We start from the raw sequence: 20,005 nt of genomic DNA on the forward strand, positions 1-20,005 counted from the left end.
TGGAGCTGTCAAATATGGATTGTGAGTTAGAAGATGAGCTAATCATCAATGGGGTAGGTAAAAAAAGAAAAAGGTTTGATTTTTTAATCTCTAATATTTCTACTATTTAGGATTCATTGAAGATTGCTGGTGGGTATTTAGCTCATATTCAATAGATATCAGCGGCTGCCATTGGGCAAGCCGACCAGAAGAAATGAAAATCTTTTACTGAAATGTTCGTGGATTGGGGAGTCTGCAAGCAGTAAGAAGGTTTCAGTATATGCTGAAGATTATCATCCCCAAATTGTCTTCTTTATGGGGACTAAATTGAGTGCTAATAAAATGGAGATTGTTAGGAGACGGTGTGGTTTTTTTAATGGTGTTGATGTTCCTGCTGAAGGTTCACGAGGGGGTTTAAGTATTGGATGGAATAGAGTAACTTAGTCACTTTGAGGAGTCTCTCAAAAAATCATATTGATGTTGAAATTTAAGAAGATGAAATAAATACTCGGTGGTGTTTCACAAGTTTTTATGGGGATCTGAATGTTAGGAATAAATCGGAGACATGGGATTTACTTCGACGACTAGGGAGAAATAATTCGCTATCATGGCTAGTTGGTGGGGACTTCAACGATATTCTCTTTGTACACGAAAAAAGGAAGGATTGCTAAGGGGTAAGGCACAGATGGAGGCTTTTCATAGAACGTTGGAGGAATGTCAATTAGAGGATATAGGTTTCTCTGGGTCATGGTTTACGTGGGAAAGGGGTCGAATAACGGAACAGAATATTAGAGAAAGAATCGAGAGAGGGGTGGCTACGGATGCTTGACTTTAAACTTCCCAACTTACTCTTTGGAGCATCTTTCGAATTCTTTCTCGGGCTATTGTCCTTTGCTCATCGAGACAGTGGATAAAGGGATAGGAAGAAGACCTGTTAGGTTTCGTTTTGAAGCTTGGTGGATTTTAGAGGAGTCATATAAGGAAGAGATTAGGAAGTTATGGAAAGGAAGTTCTGGTTCCTTTCTAAATCACATGTCAACTCGTGCTAATGGGTTGAAATATTGGGCAGGGAAGATTAAGTATAAAAGAGGGTGTGAAGCGAAACGACTGACAAGGAGATTAGAAGAGTTAAATTGTGAAGAGAGATTGGAAGAGAATTTGGCTGAACTTGTCGAGGTCAAATTACACTTGAATATGGAGATGGATAAGGAGAAAAGATATTGGGAGCAATGAGCAATAGCAAATTGGTTGAAAATGGGGGATAAGAATACTTCGTTCTTCCATAAGTATGCTTCTCAAAGACGGCGTATTAATCGGGTTCGAGGTTTACAGAAAACCAATGGCTCTCTTGCTATGGATGGTAGGGAGGTGGAGAATATCGCTCGTGAATATTTTTTAGACCTATTTTCCTCTAGAGGAATTGGAAACTTGGAGTAGATACTCTCAAAGGTTCATTCATGTATTTCAGACAGTATGAATCAAAGTTTGATGGCCACTTACCCAGAGGAAGAAATTGTTGAGGCACTGAAAGGGATGGGGCCTACAAAAGCTTCAGGTTGTGATGGCTTTCCAGCAGTATTTTACCAAAAGTACTGGCACATTATTGGTAAGGATACTAGTGGTTTTTATTTGGATATTCTGAATCATGATAAATCTATGGAAGAAATTAACAAAACTTAGTTGGTGTTGATTCCAAAAACTGCTAATCCTATTAATTTGAAAAATTTTCGCCCTATTAGCCTATGTACAGTAATCTATAAGATTATTACCAAGACTATTGCCAATCATTTACAAAAGGTTCTGGATGATTGTATAGATGACTCTCAGAGTGCATTCGTACTTGGAAGACTCATCACTAACAATATGTTGCTGGCATATGAGGTACTTTATTCGTTTAAGAATAAAAGACTTGGGCGAAAAGGATTTATGGCTTTAAAACTCGATATGAATAAGGCCTATGATAGACTGGAGTGGCCTTTATTCAAAAGTATGATGTCAAAAAAGGGTTTTGCAGATCAGTTTATTGATTTTATTCTCCGATGTATTAATTCTATTCAATATTCTATTTTACTTAATGGAGAGCAAGGATCAAGTTTCAAGTCATTGAGGGGTTTGTGACAAGAAGATCCATTAAACCCTTATTTATTTTTATTTTTTGAAGAAGGGCTATCTACGTTAATGAGGTTGGCAAGTCAGGAAAGGAAAATTTGTGGTGCTAAGGTATGTAGATCTTCTCCCCTAATCACCCACCTCATGTTCGCAGATGACTGTAAATTGTTTGGTGAGGTTTCGAATCGGGGGATTAATGTGTTAAAGGAAATCCTAAGTGAATATGAGTCTTGCTCGGGGTAATGTGTTAACTTTGAAAAGTCCACGGCTTTTTTCAGTTCAAATGTGAATGATCAAGATAAGAACTTGGCTTTTCAGGTTCTTAATGTTCGTTGTTCGACTAACCCAGATAAATATTTAAGACTTCCAAATATAGTGGGTCGGAAAAAAAAAACTGGCTTTCAAAGTCTAAAAGGTAGACTGAAGCAAAAGATAAACAGCTAGAGTATAAGGCATATTTCACAAAGAAGAAGAGAGGTTTCTATCAAGGTTGTTTTGCAAGCAATTCCCACCTATACGATGGCTTGTTTTCTCTTGCCAAAACCTTTATGTATGGAGTTGGAAAACATAAAGGGTTCCTTTTGGTGGAAAAAAAAGTCATGGAAAGTGAGGTATGCACTAGTGTGATTGGAAGTCTTTATGTGCGCTTAAGGAATAGGGTGGTATGGGTTTTTGTAATTTGAATCTTTTGAATATAGCGTTATTGGCCAAACAGGGTTGTTTTTTTTTTTTTTTACGAAATCCTAATTCTTTACTAGTGCATACTTTGAAAGCCAAATATTATAGTGATTTCTATTTCTTAAATTCCAAGTTAGGAAATTTACCTTCCTTTACCTGGCAGAGTTTATGGGTTACGAAGGGAATCCTTTTGAAAGGCTAGGGCTGGAGGATTGGTGATGGACGGCAAGGTTCTATATGGGGAGACGCTTGGGTTCCTAGAAATGATGTGTTCAAAATTTAGAATATGAATGTTAACTTGATACTTTTAAGAGTTGCAAATTTGATTGATGCCAATTCAAGGAAATGGAATGTTGAGTTGGTTTATAATACCTTTTCGGAGAAGGATGTAGAGAGGATTTTATGTATTCCTTTGCCTTTGTTTTTACACAATGACTATATCATCTAGCGTTATAGGCCGACCGGGGAGTATTCAGTCCTTAGTGGACACAAATTTCTTTTACATAACGGTTCGAATGAAGTATATACTAATTACAAACAATTTTAGAAGAAATTGTGGAATTTAAATCTACCCCCTAAAATTAAAATTACAATTTGAAGATTTTCGTGTAACTATTTGCCTACATTTAGTAATCTTCACTATTAAAGAATGATGGGTTTTGCTACTTGCTGAAGATGTTAAATTGAAGCGAAAATGAGGGAGCACTTGTTTTGAGAATGCTCTACAGCAAAGGAAACTTGGGACAAGTTAAATATTTTTTGGTCTATTTTAGATGCAAATATTGATTTCAAAGATTGGCTAAAAAATATTTTTGAGTCACAAAAGTGACCCTAGTCGGAAAGTGATTTCGGGACCGCTAAACCGAGTCACCAAATTATTTGAATATGATATCTATTGTCTAAAATATGTGATTATGAATGTGTGAAGGTTTTAAACTTCGATTTAGTAAATTGCATGTGAAATTAGTCGATAGGACTTATGTGTGACACTTTTGAAATGTGATAGGTAAATCTATAAGGATCTATTAGTACATGTAATCAAAGGGGTGGACTTGCATGTCAATTTCCCCCTTTTTAATTGCTAGTGGCCGGCCATGACAAAGGGTGATGGGCAAAACATGTCATAAAACATGTTGTGACAATGGTGTATGTTAGGAAAAAATAAAATAAGGAGTATGGGTAATAAAGAAATGGGAAAAAAAAAAGAATGGTGTGAGTGTCCCCCCCCTCATTGCCGTGAGTTGAGGGAAAGAAGAAAAAAAAAAGTGTCCATCATTTTTCACTTCCTTTGGCTGAAAATTCTAAGGAAGAAAGAAAACAAGTTGTGTTCTTTGGTTCTTCTTGGCCGATTTGAGAGGAGGAAAAAAGGAGTGAAGCAATCGATCATCTTAGGTCGATATTAAGGTAAAGAAGTTGATACTAGTTCTTGAAATCCTAGTTGATTTTGAGTGAGATATCAAGTTATTGTTGGTAACCCATGTTGAAATTGTGATTTTGGAATAAGTAAGGTTTTCGGCTATGGAGATTAATAAGGGTGATGGTTGTGTTTCATGCTAAATCTTGATGATTATGAGTTCCTTTCTTGGGTCTACCTTAGATCCATAAAGTATATTTTTATTTGGTGTTGTTGGAAGTATCGGCCATGGTATATCCATAAGCATGATTTATGCTTATTGCATGATAGGTAAGATTTGTGTTTTGGATATATGTTTATATTTGGTTAAAATCAACTTGTGATTCGGCTCTTGCACATATATATATATGTTTGCACGTGATGTATTGGTATGACATATATACTATCTCAAGGTATATATTTACATATGATGATGTTTCGGTTATGAAGTAAATGATTGATGCGTATTGAGTTACAATATGTAATGCGTTAGTTAGTAAAATGTATGCCATTTATGTGTGGTATTAAGTATATAATTGGCCTCAACATAGACATGCATATTCGGCCACATGAGGTGGATTGGTGGGCATACATTCGGTTAGAGGCAAGCATATTGATGCCTTATCTTGGCTTAGATAATCGGCTAAAAGAGAGTGTGGACTATTGTGTTGAGTTAGATTCATGATTTCGTACATATGTGACTTTAATGTCTAATGAATATATATGGGCTAAGTACCTTGAGTTCCTCTTTTTGATACTCAAATGATTAAATCAATTTATTTGTCAATTTAAGCTCAAGAGCAAAGGGGAACTAAATCCGATAAAGGGAAGGAAAAAGTGGTCGAATAGCCATCGAAATCGTTCGACAACATCCGAGGTAAGTTTTGAGTAATGGAACTTAGATTATGATTTGATTAGATCATGTTTTAAGCAAATCAAAATCATGCTCTTTGTGTGTGGCTATTGAGCCGAAATTGCAAGTGTGAAAAGTGCCTTATGTTTGAGTTTTGCTAATGAAAATGAAATACGAATGTGTCATGATTTATTGATAAATGTGCACGGTTATTCGAATGATGTCCGGGCTAAGTCCCGAAGGCTTGTGCTAAGTGACTATATCTGGACTAAGATCCGAAGGCATTCGTGCGAGTTACTAAACCCGGACTAAGATCCGAAGGCATTCATGCGAGTTACTAAATCCGGACTAAGATCCGAAGGCATTTGTGCGAGTTACTAAATCCGGGTTAAGTCCCGAAGGCATTTGTGCGAGTTACAATAACTGGCTATGTCCGAAGGCATTTGAGCAGTAGCTATATCCGGTTAAACTCGAAGGTACGTGATTCGGGAATGAATGAACTTGCTGTAAAAAAAATTTCGATTAATACGCTTGTGAAATCCCAACAATGAGGTATGTTTCGTATGTGCTTTGAATTAGTTGAGCCCTTACAAATAAGTATTCGCTCAGTTGATAAATGAGCTACCGGCCTTTGGCTAAGTTGATCTTTGTGTATGAATATAAGGGTTGGTAATGTGAAGTAAGTATGATATTGAGAATTTGTGCATATGAAATTATCTGTTTAGCTACATGAATGCTATACTTTGGTTGTGTTTAAATTCATGGCTCAAACTTACTAAGCATTAAATGCTTACTCCGTTTCTTTGATTCTCTGTTTTATAGATTTTGGTTCTTTAGCTATCGGACTCGGGATTCACTATCAAAGCTCCTTCTTGGTATACTATTTTGGTTGAACTTTGAAATGGCATTTATAGGACTACCCTTTTGTTGTAGGTCATGTACCTTTCGGTTTTGTGTAAATTTGGATAGCCATGCGAAAATGGCTTAAGTATACTTTGGGCATGGTATTATAATCATTGTATGTTGTTCATTAAGAGGTATGGAAATGTTTGGAAACTATTAGCCATTGGGATGGTTAATCATGATCATATTTTGTGCTATTTATGTTTAAGGGCTAGTTGAATCATGGAAACTATGAAATAGGTAAAGCCTACCTTAAAGACAGATGTTGACAGCTGCAGTAACGTGGATGTGAAAAATCACTAAAAATAGTAGGAATGGAATTAAATAGTGAATAAATTATGTTAACTAACCTTGACGAGTCTATTTTCATAGGAGAGTAACGAAATGATCATATGAACAGTATGTTAAGAGATATTTAAGTTTTCGTGAGACAGGGCCAGAACTATTTCTGGAGTCCCTGTTCCTACTTTGGAAATTCATTATAAATTGACCAGAGATAATTAGAAGTCATGCAATATATGTACAGATTCCTTTTCGAGTCTAGTTTTCGTAGAAACAAACAGCATCAGTATTGAAGCCCTGTACAGGGAGATATCCAAATCGTAATGCAGGAAGGTCAGTGTAGTCGTACCCTGTAACAGGGGAGACTTTAACTAATAAACTGTACTAATTAGCCTGACCAAAAATTCTAGAAAAAAATCTGTAGATGGACCCATGAGTCTTGTTTCAGGGAAAAATTACGAAACTGATTTTTGAGTTTTGGAACTCAAGATATGATTTTTAAGGTAACAGTGACGCAGTTATCCAACTGCCTGGAAATTTTTTAAAGTGGTCTGTAAAAATGAGCGGTTTAAGCCCGTTAACCCCTCGTGTCCGACTCCGGCAACGGTCTCGGGTACGGGGTGTTACACATTCTATGGCTAAGTTCAAGGTGATAGCTTGTGCATTATGGGCGATTTGGACTTCCAGAAATAGATTTGTACATGAGGGGGAAATGAAATTGGGTGCCCAAGTTGCATATTTTGTGATAAACTATCTAAAGGAACTGGATAGGTTAAATAAGCACGTACCTGAGAGAAGGGTTCATACGGCTAGATGGGTTGCTCCGTTAGGGTTAAGGTTTAAAATAAACTTCAATGTAGCTTTCAACAAACATAGGAACGAGCTATGCTCTGGGTTAGTGGTTCGAAATGAAAAAGTAAATGTTATTTTCTCAAAGACAATCATGAATGCAAATATACTGCCTGTTTTTACAACTGAAGCGATGGCATGTTTTCAGGCACTCAATCTCAAGATACACCTTGGATTGAGGGAAGTGGAAGTTGAAGAATATTCTCGGTCAGTGATCTGTAAACTGCAAAAAGAGAAGGAGGACAGATTGAAATTGCAGCGTTTATAAATGATTCTAAGAAACTAAGTTTAGGTTTTAGGTATTGTGCTTTTCATTTTACCAATAGAGAATCAAATAAGGTTACTCATCTTATAGCTTTTGATGGAATCAGAAAGAGGGAGACAACTTATCTGATGCATATGGTTCCTTCTAATGCTGAGGAAGCAGCGACCGATGATCGAAGCTAGACAAAAGCCATGAGAGAGACAAGGGGTCAGAGAGTTGAAGAAGAGAATGGAAGGGGTTTTGAATTAATCTGATAGTTGGCATATTCAAGAAGGTTAGTGTATTCAAGAGAGTTTTGATGGAAATGAATTGTAATCTGATGGATTTGATGGTAGATAATTATGAAGCAGTTTGTTGTTTCCCAGATAGTCTGCTATTTTCAAGAGGGGGTTATCAAATGGAGTACAGCTAGGACCTAGAAGTCTCTAGAGCTTCCCCGTTGTTTCTTATGCTGGATCTTTGCTTGGGCTAATTTCTTTGTTTTTTTCTTTTTGTTTTGTCTGTTTTAGGCTTAGTTTTGGACCCTTTATGTTTTGTTGTTTGTTTTATTATTTTGGTTTTGTTGGGTTTGTTTTGGGCCTGTTTTGAATAAAGATCCAGTGATTTCTTTCAAAAAAAAATCTCAAGGAAAAAGGCTTATCCAAGGAACTAAATTGGGATCCACTATTTTTATGCAGGCGGGCAAAACGCTGAAAGGCCCTAAGGAGACCCATGAGCAGTATGGCGTAGCCATGTTGACTCAAGCCGCTATAGCCCAATCAAACCCAGTCCTGGGGGTCTGCTTCTTCCTATTCTCACGCGAAAAACCCTTCGAATTTAGAAACTGTGACAGTGGTAGGTACGTCCCATACTGCTACTTTTAATTCCAATTCTTCTTCCCATTTTAATCCAATGTATGAAAGGTTGTTAGAAATGTTAGTCAAATTGAAAGGTGTTTTGAATTATTCAAACCATTCAGCTGTTACTTTTAAGGAGAACATGCATTCGAATCCAGGTTCTGTTATAGATGTTGCTCAGCATAATTTTTTGGGTAGAAAAGGAGTGGTGGCTGATTTGCGAATCGATGGAGAAAAAGTAGGTGGAGGTCATAGAGGTAGAAAGCTTAGCAAAACCATTAGAAACAGAGGGAACCTTTTTAAATCTTCGACTTCACGAATCCCCTTGCTTGATTCAATTGACAATTTGGTTGAATTTATTACCTCACAAATTGAGAAGGAGACAGCTCAAGAAGGACCAAAAAAGGTTAGAAAATAGATGGGTCCTAAGGATGCCTCTCGAAAATGAGGTTCGTTTCATTTAATCTAGAATTTTTTTATGGATTTAAATTTGTCGATTTTTTTTAGAATTATCAAGGGTGTTTGAATACAAAGTTGCCTCGTATTTTTAGGGAATATAAATTAGCATAAGTCGGATATTGTTAGCTTATTACAACCAAGGGTGAGCAGAGGGAAAGCAGATGAAATTATTGCAAGGTTGGGATTTCATCATTCTCATAGGGTTGAAGCTATTGGGTTTTTTGGTGGTATTTAGCATGGGTGGAAAATTTTGGTTAGGCTGTAAATGGTACGTAATCATCCTCAATTTATTATAGAACGTGTCTTTAGCAGTATCCTATCATAATTTATTTTAATTGCCTTTGTATATGGGAGTCGTCTAAGAAGAAGCTTTAGGTGGATTTGAGACCCTACGTTCCTTCTGAGCCGATTCCTTGGATGGCTATTAGTGACTTTAATGTAATTCTCTCTTCAAATGACAAATTTGGAGGTAAATCTTGTGGGAAAAAGTGCCCTTCTTTTAGGAAGCTTGTGGAGTCTAATGAGTTTCATGATTTGGGGTTCAAAGGTCATTCGTTTAATTGGAAAAAAAAGGGAGAACTTTTGAAAGACCTGATTAAGCCTTAGGTAATGCTGCTTCAGTTCAAAAATTTCCAAACTACATGGTTTCTCATTTAACATGGATTAAATCATATCATAGACCCCGTTGTCTTATTTGTAGACTAAAGTTTAATACCCTGTGGGGAGACCCTTTCAATTTTTGGTTGGGTGGACTGAACATCTAAAGTTTTCTAACTGCAACACCCTTAACCCGTCTCCGTTGCCGGATTAGGGCTATGAAACATTACCGTACAATAAGAAACATTTAAAGATCATAGCATTCATCATGTTAATAATATCATAAACCATTCATTCACATGCATATTTGTCCCTAAATCGAGCCCTCGAGAGCCTAAAAATAGCTTAAGAGCAACTCAAGACTAATTTGAAACAAAACATAAAGTTTAGGAAAAAGATGCGAAAATTGCAAAATAGGGGTCACACGGCAGTGTGGTCGGGCCGTGTGACATGGCCCTAGGTCGTGTAACTTTTGAAATGGGGACACACGGCTGTGTTCCAACCCTTGTCCTCACCCATAACTCACTAAGTAGGGTCGCATGGTCGTGTCGCACGCCCGTTTGCCAAGCCGTGTAACTCTCTGAGTTGCCCCACATGTCCGTGTGCCAAGCCGTGTGTTAGGTCGTGTAACTCATTGACTTGTACCCTTTAAAACCCTCAGATGACACACAACCGTGTCGCCAAGTCGTGTGCATCACACGGCTAAGTTACACTCCCCTGTATCAGATTTTGTGAACCCAAAATTGACCTAAAATTAAGTCAGTGTACAACCTAACCATTCCTAAACTTTCAATCCATTTAAACACATATTCAAGGTACCTAAACATAATTCAAACATGCATAAATATGCCATTTCAAACCACCTAATTCACCTAACCAATATGCCATTCAAAGGCACCTCAAATATATAAAACATAATATGCCAAATTAAGTAAACATTACCTTATTTCAAGCATCATAACCTAATTCAACTACTTACCGAAACATACCACAAATTTGACCATTATCATACCATTCTAAATATACTATAAAGAGTCATACCAATATGTATAGTAAGGTAACAAAATTGACACAATTTGACAAGGAATCAAATGGTACCAATCCAAAACAAATTCCACAAGTTTATACATGCCAAAGAACCAGCAACAAATTCATCAACATATCATTACAAATCACCCTATGCATGCCATTATAAACATTGTCCAAAATACTCAAAAACTATCAAATTGCTTGTTGGATAGTCTGATAGATCTCCGACGAGCTTCCAACCAAATCGAGTTTCCAATAATCTATAAAATAATGGAAAGAAACTATGTAACCAACAGGTGCTTAGTAAGCCCATATAAACATATACATAACATACCATTTCCATAATACAATTCATATAACAAGTACAACCCAATACCAATGTCATAAGCTTAGTATAAGCCTATACAACATCACCAACTCACAAGTTAGTATGTCCATCCATAACATAAAAGAAATCATTCATGAGATATGAAATTTTCCTTTTACATACATCATCATTTACTTTATCAATCTTTTCATTAAATCATGATTCAATCCATTAACATACTTACCATTTCATTCTCTTTTCTTGCCCGTTGAACCATCTAAAATTACTTCAGACACTCGAAAAGCTCACACAAAGTGTGCCTTTACATATAACCGTAAATTTTTCTTTACATCAATGCTCACACGAACTGTGAAATGGGCCTACTCACATGAGTTGTGGGTCAGAACATAAGCTACACGATGCTACTTACACGAGTTGTGGAGAATCCGCAACAAATGCAGGACCTCAATCATCGGTAGGACATTCAAGACTAGCATCCGAAACATGAAATCCCTAATGATATGTCATTTGTATCCTATGAATTCCTAAGGTTCAATCGGGACTCGATATCCTTCAATTCATCGTAGCATTGATATGTTTGTATATATCGATCCATTTACATTATAAATAACATAATGACATTCAATTTAAACAACATAAACACAATAATCGTTCATACGAACTTACCTCAATAGTTAGGGCATATAAATATGATTGAGCTAATTCGTAACTTTAGCTTTTCCTCAATCTAAGTCCAAACATGGTTTATCTTTCTCTAAATAAGTAATTTTAATCAATTAACCACTTCTAGTATTCAATTTAATCCACATTTCATATTTATTTAAAATTACCAATTTACCCTTAACATTTTTTAATCAATTAACCATTTCTAGTATTCAATTTAATCCATATTTCATATTTATGCAAAATTACCAATTTATCCCAAACATTTTAACTTTTTTACTATTTAGTCCTTAAGCTTATAACTTAAAATCTAACCATTTTAATCTAGATTCATATTAACCATAGATGAAAGGGGCCTTGAAACAACTCATATTTACCATCATTTCACAAGAAAACCCTAGAATTTACACCTTTAACAAATTAGTCCCAAATTCCAAAATTCATCAAAAATCACTTAACAAAACTTGTTTATTTTTCAACAAAGATTCATACTATCATTTAACATCAAAACCTTCTGAAAAAAATTCATGGTATAACCCTCAACCTGTAACATTTTTAAAAATTAACCCTCGGGCTAGCTAGATTAAGCTAAAACGATCTCAAAAATATAAAAATTATTAAAAACGGGGCTTGAAATCACTTACATGCACCAAAAGAAGCTTGGCCGAATCAACCCTATCCTTCAATGGTTAATTTTGGTGCAGTAATGCCAAAATGAAGAGGAGGAACACATTTTCTTAAGGTATTTTAGCTTTATTTACCCATTTACCATTTTAACCTTTAAAATTTATCATAATTTCATCAAAACCATATCCATAACTATCCACTAACTCATCAAATGGTCTAATTATCATTTAAGTTCATTTAATTTCATTTCCATAGTTATTTAGCCCTTTTAACTAATAGAATTCCACTTTTACACTTTTTACAATTTAATCTTTTTTACTAAATTAATCATGCTAACATCAAAATTTCTTAACGAAATTTTAATATGAACCTACTATATTCCCGTAGACCTCAAAATAATAATAAAATAAATACTCGCTCGTCAAAATTTTGGTCCTGAAACCACTATTTTTTATATCACTGAAAATTGGCTGTTACACTGACTTTGTCAGAGAAAAGTGGAGTTTTGATGGTAACATGTTTGATTCTCTTTCAAAGTTCACATCTAACATCAAGAACTGGAATCAGGTAGTTTATGAGCATATTGGAACTCGTAAAAAGAAGTTTGTCAGTACCTTAACTGATTTACAAAGGGAGATGGAACGGTCTACCTCAATGCACTTGGCTCAGATGGAAAAGAAGGTTAGGGAGGAGCTTGAATTGGTCCTATATCATGAAGAGTTATTGTGGAAGTAAAAGTCCTAGTATGATTGGCTTAATTTGGGCGACCAAAATACTTGTTGGAGAAACGGGTTTGGAAAACGCAATGGAAAATAAATTTAAAGAAAAACTAGAGTTTTAAATTTTTTTTCCAAAACAAGATCTTGGTTGTGGTATCAAAACTAATAAACATTTAGTCAAAATTGTACCTTTTCGACTCGTCTAGGATGAGTGTTTCGATCGAATAAGTCTTCTCCGCTATTCTCAAGCTCACGTCTGCCGAGTGTAGGCTCGTTTTGAATCAGAAAATTTTTCACAAAAATTACAGATGGATAATTTTGCAATTTCTTTAAACTTCTAGGTTAAGTTGTAAATCATAAAAATATTTCTAAAAATTTTATGAAATCTCTTGAATTCAAGTGTGTGTAAATAATTACCAATGCTCTATTTATATAGGGAGAGTTTAAAGAGTATAACTATGATTAAACTTAATCACTTTAGTATTAAATTAATATAATATTTATCAAGATAAATATTAGATTAAGTTTAATATTAAATCTTATTAAAATAATAGAATGTTTATCTACAAAATAAACATTAAATTTAATTTAATATTAAGATAATAGTTTAATATTAAATTAATGAAATATTATTAAAATAAGTATTAAATTAAAGTTAATATTAAACTATTAAAACAATATTATTTTTAGAATAATTAATCTGAAATCAAATTCTCCGATACAATCCCAATAGGAGTGTAACTCTTCCACTGCTCAACCACCGATGACCAATCAGAATCGCCACCGTGATCTTTGTTGTCGCGACCACGTATTAATCGCCATGTCCGTTGATACAAGTGCGACAGCCTTATGGCACCTCAAGCCAGTTCGACTGCTACCGGTTCGACCTGAGTCAATGATGGCCCGACCAATCGGTCTAGCCACATGTTGGACCGTCAGCTCAGTTTCACATACCGAGCGCAATTCGATCAATTTTTGGGTCTTGGTCTCATTTTTGAATTCTTGAGCCCAATTTACGATTTTAGGTCCAATTTTCAAGTTCAATTACCCATTGGGCTAATTGTCTGACTTGAAAGTTAATTTTTAAAAATATTATATTAATTTTAGTTAATTTGATTAAATTAATTTTACTTGATCAAAATTAATTTTTCCAAAAATTACTTGGATTTTCCAAATTACTTTTTCAAGAAAACTCTTTAATCAAATTCTCTAGTTGAAAAAAATTCTCACGACCACCTAATTTACTTCCACATCAAATAAATTGACTTAACTAAATTATTCTCAAAGTCGTAGAATTTTCTTCTGATTTAAATGCAGTCCGATAGAACTTTTGTTGAACTAGCGGAGGGACTAAACAGACATATACAATTAGGCTCTAGTGATTACAATTATGTCCAGAAGCATCATTCTGATAATTCTCAATTACTTAATCATGTAGTCAGTCCACAAGAAGTACCGTGATTGAAAACTCCTTATTGTATACTCTTTACGAAAGAAATTCATCCAATTACTTTATCCAATGACCTCGTCATGTGTGTGTTACCCTCATATGATACCTTTGAGCTAAATTCGTTCACTCAATACAATCATATTTTATCTCATTGTCACCATTGTGTCTTTTTAATGATTAATATGATCACTGTCAACAAATGTTGTGATAAATTGCTTATTCAAAAACAAGCAACCTATGGCCACGTTCCATATTTATCAATCCACACAATGCCAATGAGAGGATATCATTAACTCTTTAATTGAGCTATGAATTCCACTATTGCTAGTAAAGCCATGCCATACACAAGTCATGTACCCAACATACCGGCTATGGGCTCGATCATCTTTAGAGCATAAGCCTCCACTTATATCAAAGCACATGAGTTGCATACACATGGTCAATGACTAAATAAGGATTTAGGTAAATCACGCTATGAACGTCACAAGTAAATTAATTCACAAATAGATTTAGAACTAATTCATCTTGGGTCCAGTCCAATGTATCACTCTACCAATGAATACATCTATGTCTCTACTCGTGGAGTCAACTGCTCCGAAAGCCAAGACTACCTATCTCCCTAATTGAAATTTTAGATGACATAATAATTTTTCTTAGTATTTGAATCAAATGATCACTTTGATTCTTTTATGGGATTATGGACTAATTTAGATTATCCACTGAAGTAAGTTGTCTTTCTCGCAATGTAAATATTCTTTACAATGCCACTTATCTTCAGTTTGAACTTTAGACAATCAATGAGCTAATCTTTACAATGTAAATATTCTCTACAATTCCTTCGGCTACTGCCTCTTGTATCAAGCGATACTTCCTATCAATATATTTGTCTTCTTGTGACTTTTCATTTCTTTGGTATTTGCTATTGCAGCACTGTTATTACAATACAATGTTATAGCTTTCTCCATACCAGGAATAACTTCAAGTTCAATTAAGAACTTTGAAGCCATGTTGCTTCTTCTGATATAGCCTTATACGCGGCCTTCATAGTAGAGTCAACAGTGAAAGTTTGTTTTACACTTCTTCATACTATGGCTCCACGACCTAGAACAAATATATTTCCCAACGTCAATTTCCTCAAATCTTTACAGGTTTGGAAGTCTGATTCTATGTATCCAACAGGAGTAAGGTCCTCCCCAGAATACACAAGCATATAATCCTTAGTTCTTTTAAGATAAATTAATATATGCTTTACAGCTTGCCAATGCCTGAGAACTAGATTCGCCTGATATCGACTAATCATTCCTACTATGAAACAAATATCTAGACGTGCGTAAAGTATCACATACATAAGGCTTCCAACTGATGAAGCATATGGAACCTTATTCATATACTCTCTTTCTTCCGCTGTCTTAGGCTAGTCATCTAAAATATCATTCAATATCTGAATCACCCTCTCAGATTGATCATCTGTCTAAGGATGGAATACAATATTGAAGTCTAATCTAGAACCCAGAGCCTCATAAAGCTTCCTCTAAAACCAAAAAGTGAAACGAGGATCCCTATCAGAAATAGTCGAGACTAGAACTCCATGAAGTCTAACGATCTCGGAAACATAAAACTTAGCCAGTTACTGAAGGGAGTAATCTGTGACAGGAATAAAATAGGTAGACTTGGTCAAATAATCCATAATGACTTAAACAAAATCCTTCTTAATGGGTGTTAAGGGCAACCCACTAAAGAATTCCATGGTCACTTGTTTCGATTTCCACAGAAAAATCTTAACAGGTTGAAGCAAACCTGAAGGCAGTTGATGCTCAGCCTTAACTTGCTAACACGTCAGTCAATAAGAAACGAAATTCGTTACTTCTTGTTTTAAACCAAGCCACTAGTAAAGCTCTTGGAGATCCCAATACATATTATTCCTATCGAGATGCATAACATAATGGCTACTATGCACTACCCGTAAAATAGACTGTCTCAACTCAAAATCATTAGGCACACAAACCTGTCCTCGGAAGCAAAAAACCCTATCACTGTTTAGCCCAAAATCAAAAGTACTACCCTCCTCAACCTAACAGAATCGTAGAACCAGAGAATCACCCATCAACTATTTAACCCGAATCTTATCAATTCAAGTCAGCTTAACTTGCAACTTGGCTAATAGATTCCCATTATCAAACAAACTTAGACGAGCAATAATTGCCCTCAAATCAGACATTGCTCTACGACTAAAAGAATTGGCCACCACATTGTCCTTACAGAGATGATACTCAATCGTGCAATCGTAGTTCTTAAACAACTCGATCTATCTACATTGCCTAAGGTTCAACTCTTTCTGAGTAAGGAGATACTTGAGACTCTTGTGATCTGTGTAAATGATACACCTCTCACCATACAAATAATGCTTCTAAATCTTTAAGGCAAAGACAACTACAGCCAACTCAAGATCGTGCATGGGATAGTTGCCTTCGTATGACTTAAGCTGTCAGGATGCATAAGCCACTACCTTACCATTTTGTATCAGAACACAATCCAATCCAACATGTGATGTGTCACTATAAACCACAAACTCTTTGTCGAATTTAGGTTGTATCAAAAAGGGAGACTGAGTCAAAACAGATTTGAGCTTCTAAAAGCTTGATTGTTGCTCATCAGTCTAGATAAATAGTGTATTTTTACGCAACAACTTAGTCTGAAGAGTTGCTATAAGTGAAAATCCCCAGACAAATATCCGATAATAACCTGCTAACCCAAGGAAGCTACGGATCTCAGAAACATTTTTAGGTTATTTCCAGTCAAGCACAACCTCAATTTTCTTAGGATCAACTCGAATCCCCTCGGTAGAAACCACATGATCCAGAAAAGTTACCTCCCTTAACCAAATTTTGCACTTACTCAACTTAGTGTAGAACTTCTTTTCCTAGAGTATCTGCAGAACTTCTCTAATATGCTCATCACGATCATCCTCAGTCTTAGAGTGTACCAGAATATCATCGATGAAAACTAGAAACACAAAAATTTATATACTTTTTCATACCCTTTTTAACTTAAAACTAGGCTATTCCAGTTAAATTCTTGTCGAAAAATAATTAAATATTATAAAACAATTAAATTATGTTAAAAATATGAAAATTATGAATTTTAATTAATTTTATATTTTATTTTGATTAAATTTGGTTATTTTTTTACAGAATTACACAATTGGAAGGGCCCGGTGAACACTGCGAGAAGAACAAAACCGAGAGTAATTTGAAGTATCAAATTCATAATTTCGAGAAAACTATTGTTCTGAAGAAGGTTTTCAAAGTGTTTCCGAGAAATTCTTCTCAAAATTTGTGCATTAATCGGGACAAGCAATGAATTAAGTTTCGGGGTGTGGAAACACAAAAATTTATATACTTTTTCATACCTTTTTAACTTAAAACCAGGCTATTCCGGTTAAATTCTTGTCAAAAAATAATTAAATATTATAAAAAATTAAATTATGTTAAAAATATGAACATTATGAATTTTAATTAATTTTATAGTTAATTTTGATTAAATTTGGTTATTTTTGATGAATTACACAATTGGAGAAAAGGGCAGGTGAACACTACGAGAAGAACAAAACCGAGAGTAATTTGAAGTATCGAGGCCAATTAATTTCCAGCCCAAGATGGTCTAGAAATGTGTATTAATTCATAATTAAATTAATTTTAATTTATTTCCTATTTAATTTAGGTTAAATGAATTAATTTTAATTAATTATGAAGAAAGGGCCTAGTAAACCGCACTGGTTGAACCGAATGGAGTGAGCCGAACCAGCCACTAATTGGGCAGACCAGAACTGTCCATGGGCTGACCCAAATCAGAAAATTTTTTGAGAAAATATGCTTGCAAAAAGGACCTTGAAAAACCTCCAAATTACGTTCAAACCCCACCTTTATTTTAGGCTTTGTAGATTTGCCCCAGCCTATTTTTAGCAAGGTTGAAAGCTTCAACCTTGCCATGTGTGTGGCCGGCCATGGGAGGGCTCTCTTGGCTGCTGAATTTGCTATTTTTAGCAGCCCTCTTCAGCTATAAAAGCCACCATGTGCTACCCATTTCAAAGCATCCCTCAACATCCTTCATTCCACAACATTCTCTCATCCTCTCTTCACTTCTCTCAAAGTTTCCTCTCCATTTTTCCATCCCATTTTCCTTTCCTCTTGTGCCGATTTCCTCTCTTGAGAAAGAGGTGTTCTTCAGTCATCTTGGGCAGCAATCAAAGATTCATAGAAGCCTTGCTCAGCGAAGACAACGGAGACTAAGAACGGAGCAACAGTCAAGCCGCAGAGAAACACTGGATTTGCTTTTTGTTCCCTTTCTTTTTAATTTTTGTTGTCTTTATGATGAACATATCTATGAAAAATATTGTTGTTGAAATGGTTAGTTTAATCAATTTATCTTGAATTTAATTCGTGTTGGGTTGATTATATTTTTCTTACTTGAATTATTAAAATAGTGTTTATGCTGTTATAGGCCTCAGTGAAATGCTTGATTAAGTAAAATCATGTTTAGGTTATCTGGCATTATAATTGTTTAGATAACTAAAGAATTAATTGTTTAAACGGATTGAAATTGCAATTAATGGACTCAGTACTTAATCAGTGCATGTTTAATTCTTCTAAGGTAACTGAAAATTAAATTAGCATTGTATTTGGCGATACATATGCCTTGCATAACTTGAAAGATTGTTGTGATTAAATTGTTTCAAGGTATGACTAGTTTGTTACTTCACATAATCTTTTACATGTTTATTAAGTTGAATTAATAGGTTGAATCGACATAGGAATATTCGAGAGATAATTTAATTCAATAAGTATGTATGTGCGATAGCATGTTTACTTTATTAAATCTGTTTAGTCAGTTGAATTGGCATAGGGATATGTTCAAGAGATAAATGGATTTTTTTAATTAGTAAATATGTTCATAAGTTAGCAAATTACTGGGTTGCCGTGAATTTATTCATAACAGCGTAAGCACGAATCTAATATTTCTAAGTTAAAAAGGTATAATTAATCCAACACAATTATATCATCTTGATTGAATCTTAATTGAAATCGTGCACTAGAACTCTTTTATTTTATTTAAATTGTTTGCTTAATTTTAAAATCTTAGTTTATAAATCACTCTTTTCAAACCAAAATTATTTTTACCTTACCAAAGTGTTTTAATTAATTTCATAAATATTGCTTTTTATAGTCCCTGTGGGTACGATAACTCGACATTTACTTGTCACTTTATTACTTGTTACGATTGTGTACACTTGCACATTTCCGCCATTCCAAGTTTTTGGCGCCGTTTTCGGGGACTTTTTTTTAAAAAAAAACAGTATTTGTGAATTTATTTTTACATTTTGGTTCTTTTATTTTCCTGTTCAATTTTACTTAATTAATTCTTCTCTGATTATTTCAGGTGTTTATGAGTATTGACCGAATTATCGACTTACTCCCAGTGGACCCTGAAATAGAACGAACCTTTTGCCAACGAAAAAGATAAATGAACCAGAGAAGGACCGAAGAGATGAATTTTGAGAATATCAATCAAGGAAACGGAGCAAACCTTGCTCAAAATCCTATCCTTATTGCTGATGATAGGGATAGAGCTTTACGAAAATATGTCATGCCAGTTTTTAAAGACCTTAATCCAGGTATTAGAAGACCCGAACGAGGCACAAAAATTCGAGCTGAAGCCAGTCATGTTCCAAATGCTTCAGACAGTGGGCCAGTTCAGTGGAATGCCTACCGAAGATCCTCATTTTCATTTAAGACTGTTTATGGAGGTGAGCGACTCTTTCAACCTAGCCAGAGTACCCGAAGATGCATTACGATTAAAACTGTTCCCGTACTCGCTGAGGGACAGAGCTCGAGCCTAGTTAAACTCACTACCACCGAACTCGATTTCTACATGGGAAGAGTTAGCAGAGAGATTTCTTGTGAAGTATTTCCCGCCTAGCAAGATTGCT

At 35.1% G+C, this 20,005-nt stretch overlaps 1 protein-coding gene across 3 annotated transcripts in view; it reads left to right on the forward strand.

The window, feature by feature from the left end:
• The window catches only part of LOC128294102 (uncharacterized), a 30,902-nt gene extending 13,517 nt beyond the window's left edge, over nucleotides 1-17,385 (forward strand). Inside the window, exons 2-3 of one of the 3 annotated variants that reach the window (XR_008284360.1) lie at nucleotides 4,953-5,036; nucleotides 5,835-6,138. Coding sequence is in view for 1 of the 3 variants with exons in the window: in XM_053030027.1 (XP_052885987.1) it covers nucleotides 7,989-8,149; nucleotides 17,211-17,379 (330 nt within the window). In the remaining 2 variants the exon portion in view is untranslated. Of the gene's footprint in view, nucleotides 1-4,952; nucleotides 5,037-5,834; nucleotides 6,139-7,988; nucleotides 8,150-17,210 lie in introns of those variants that run through there. The other 2 variants (XM_053030027.1, XR_008284359.1) reach the window with 2 other exon arrangements.
• Nucleotides 17,386-20,005: the final 2,620 nt, after the last annotated feature.

This window comes from Gossypium arboreum, chromosome 6 (assembly GCF_025698485.1).
Source record: "Gossypium arboreum isolate Shixiya-1 chromosome 6, ASM2569848v2, whole genome shotgun sequence".
In the NCBI taxonomy this organism is placed as follows: Eukaryota; Viridiplantae; Streptophyta; class Magnoliopsida; order Malvales; family Malvaceae; genus Gossypium; species Gossypium arboreum.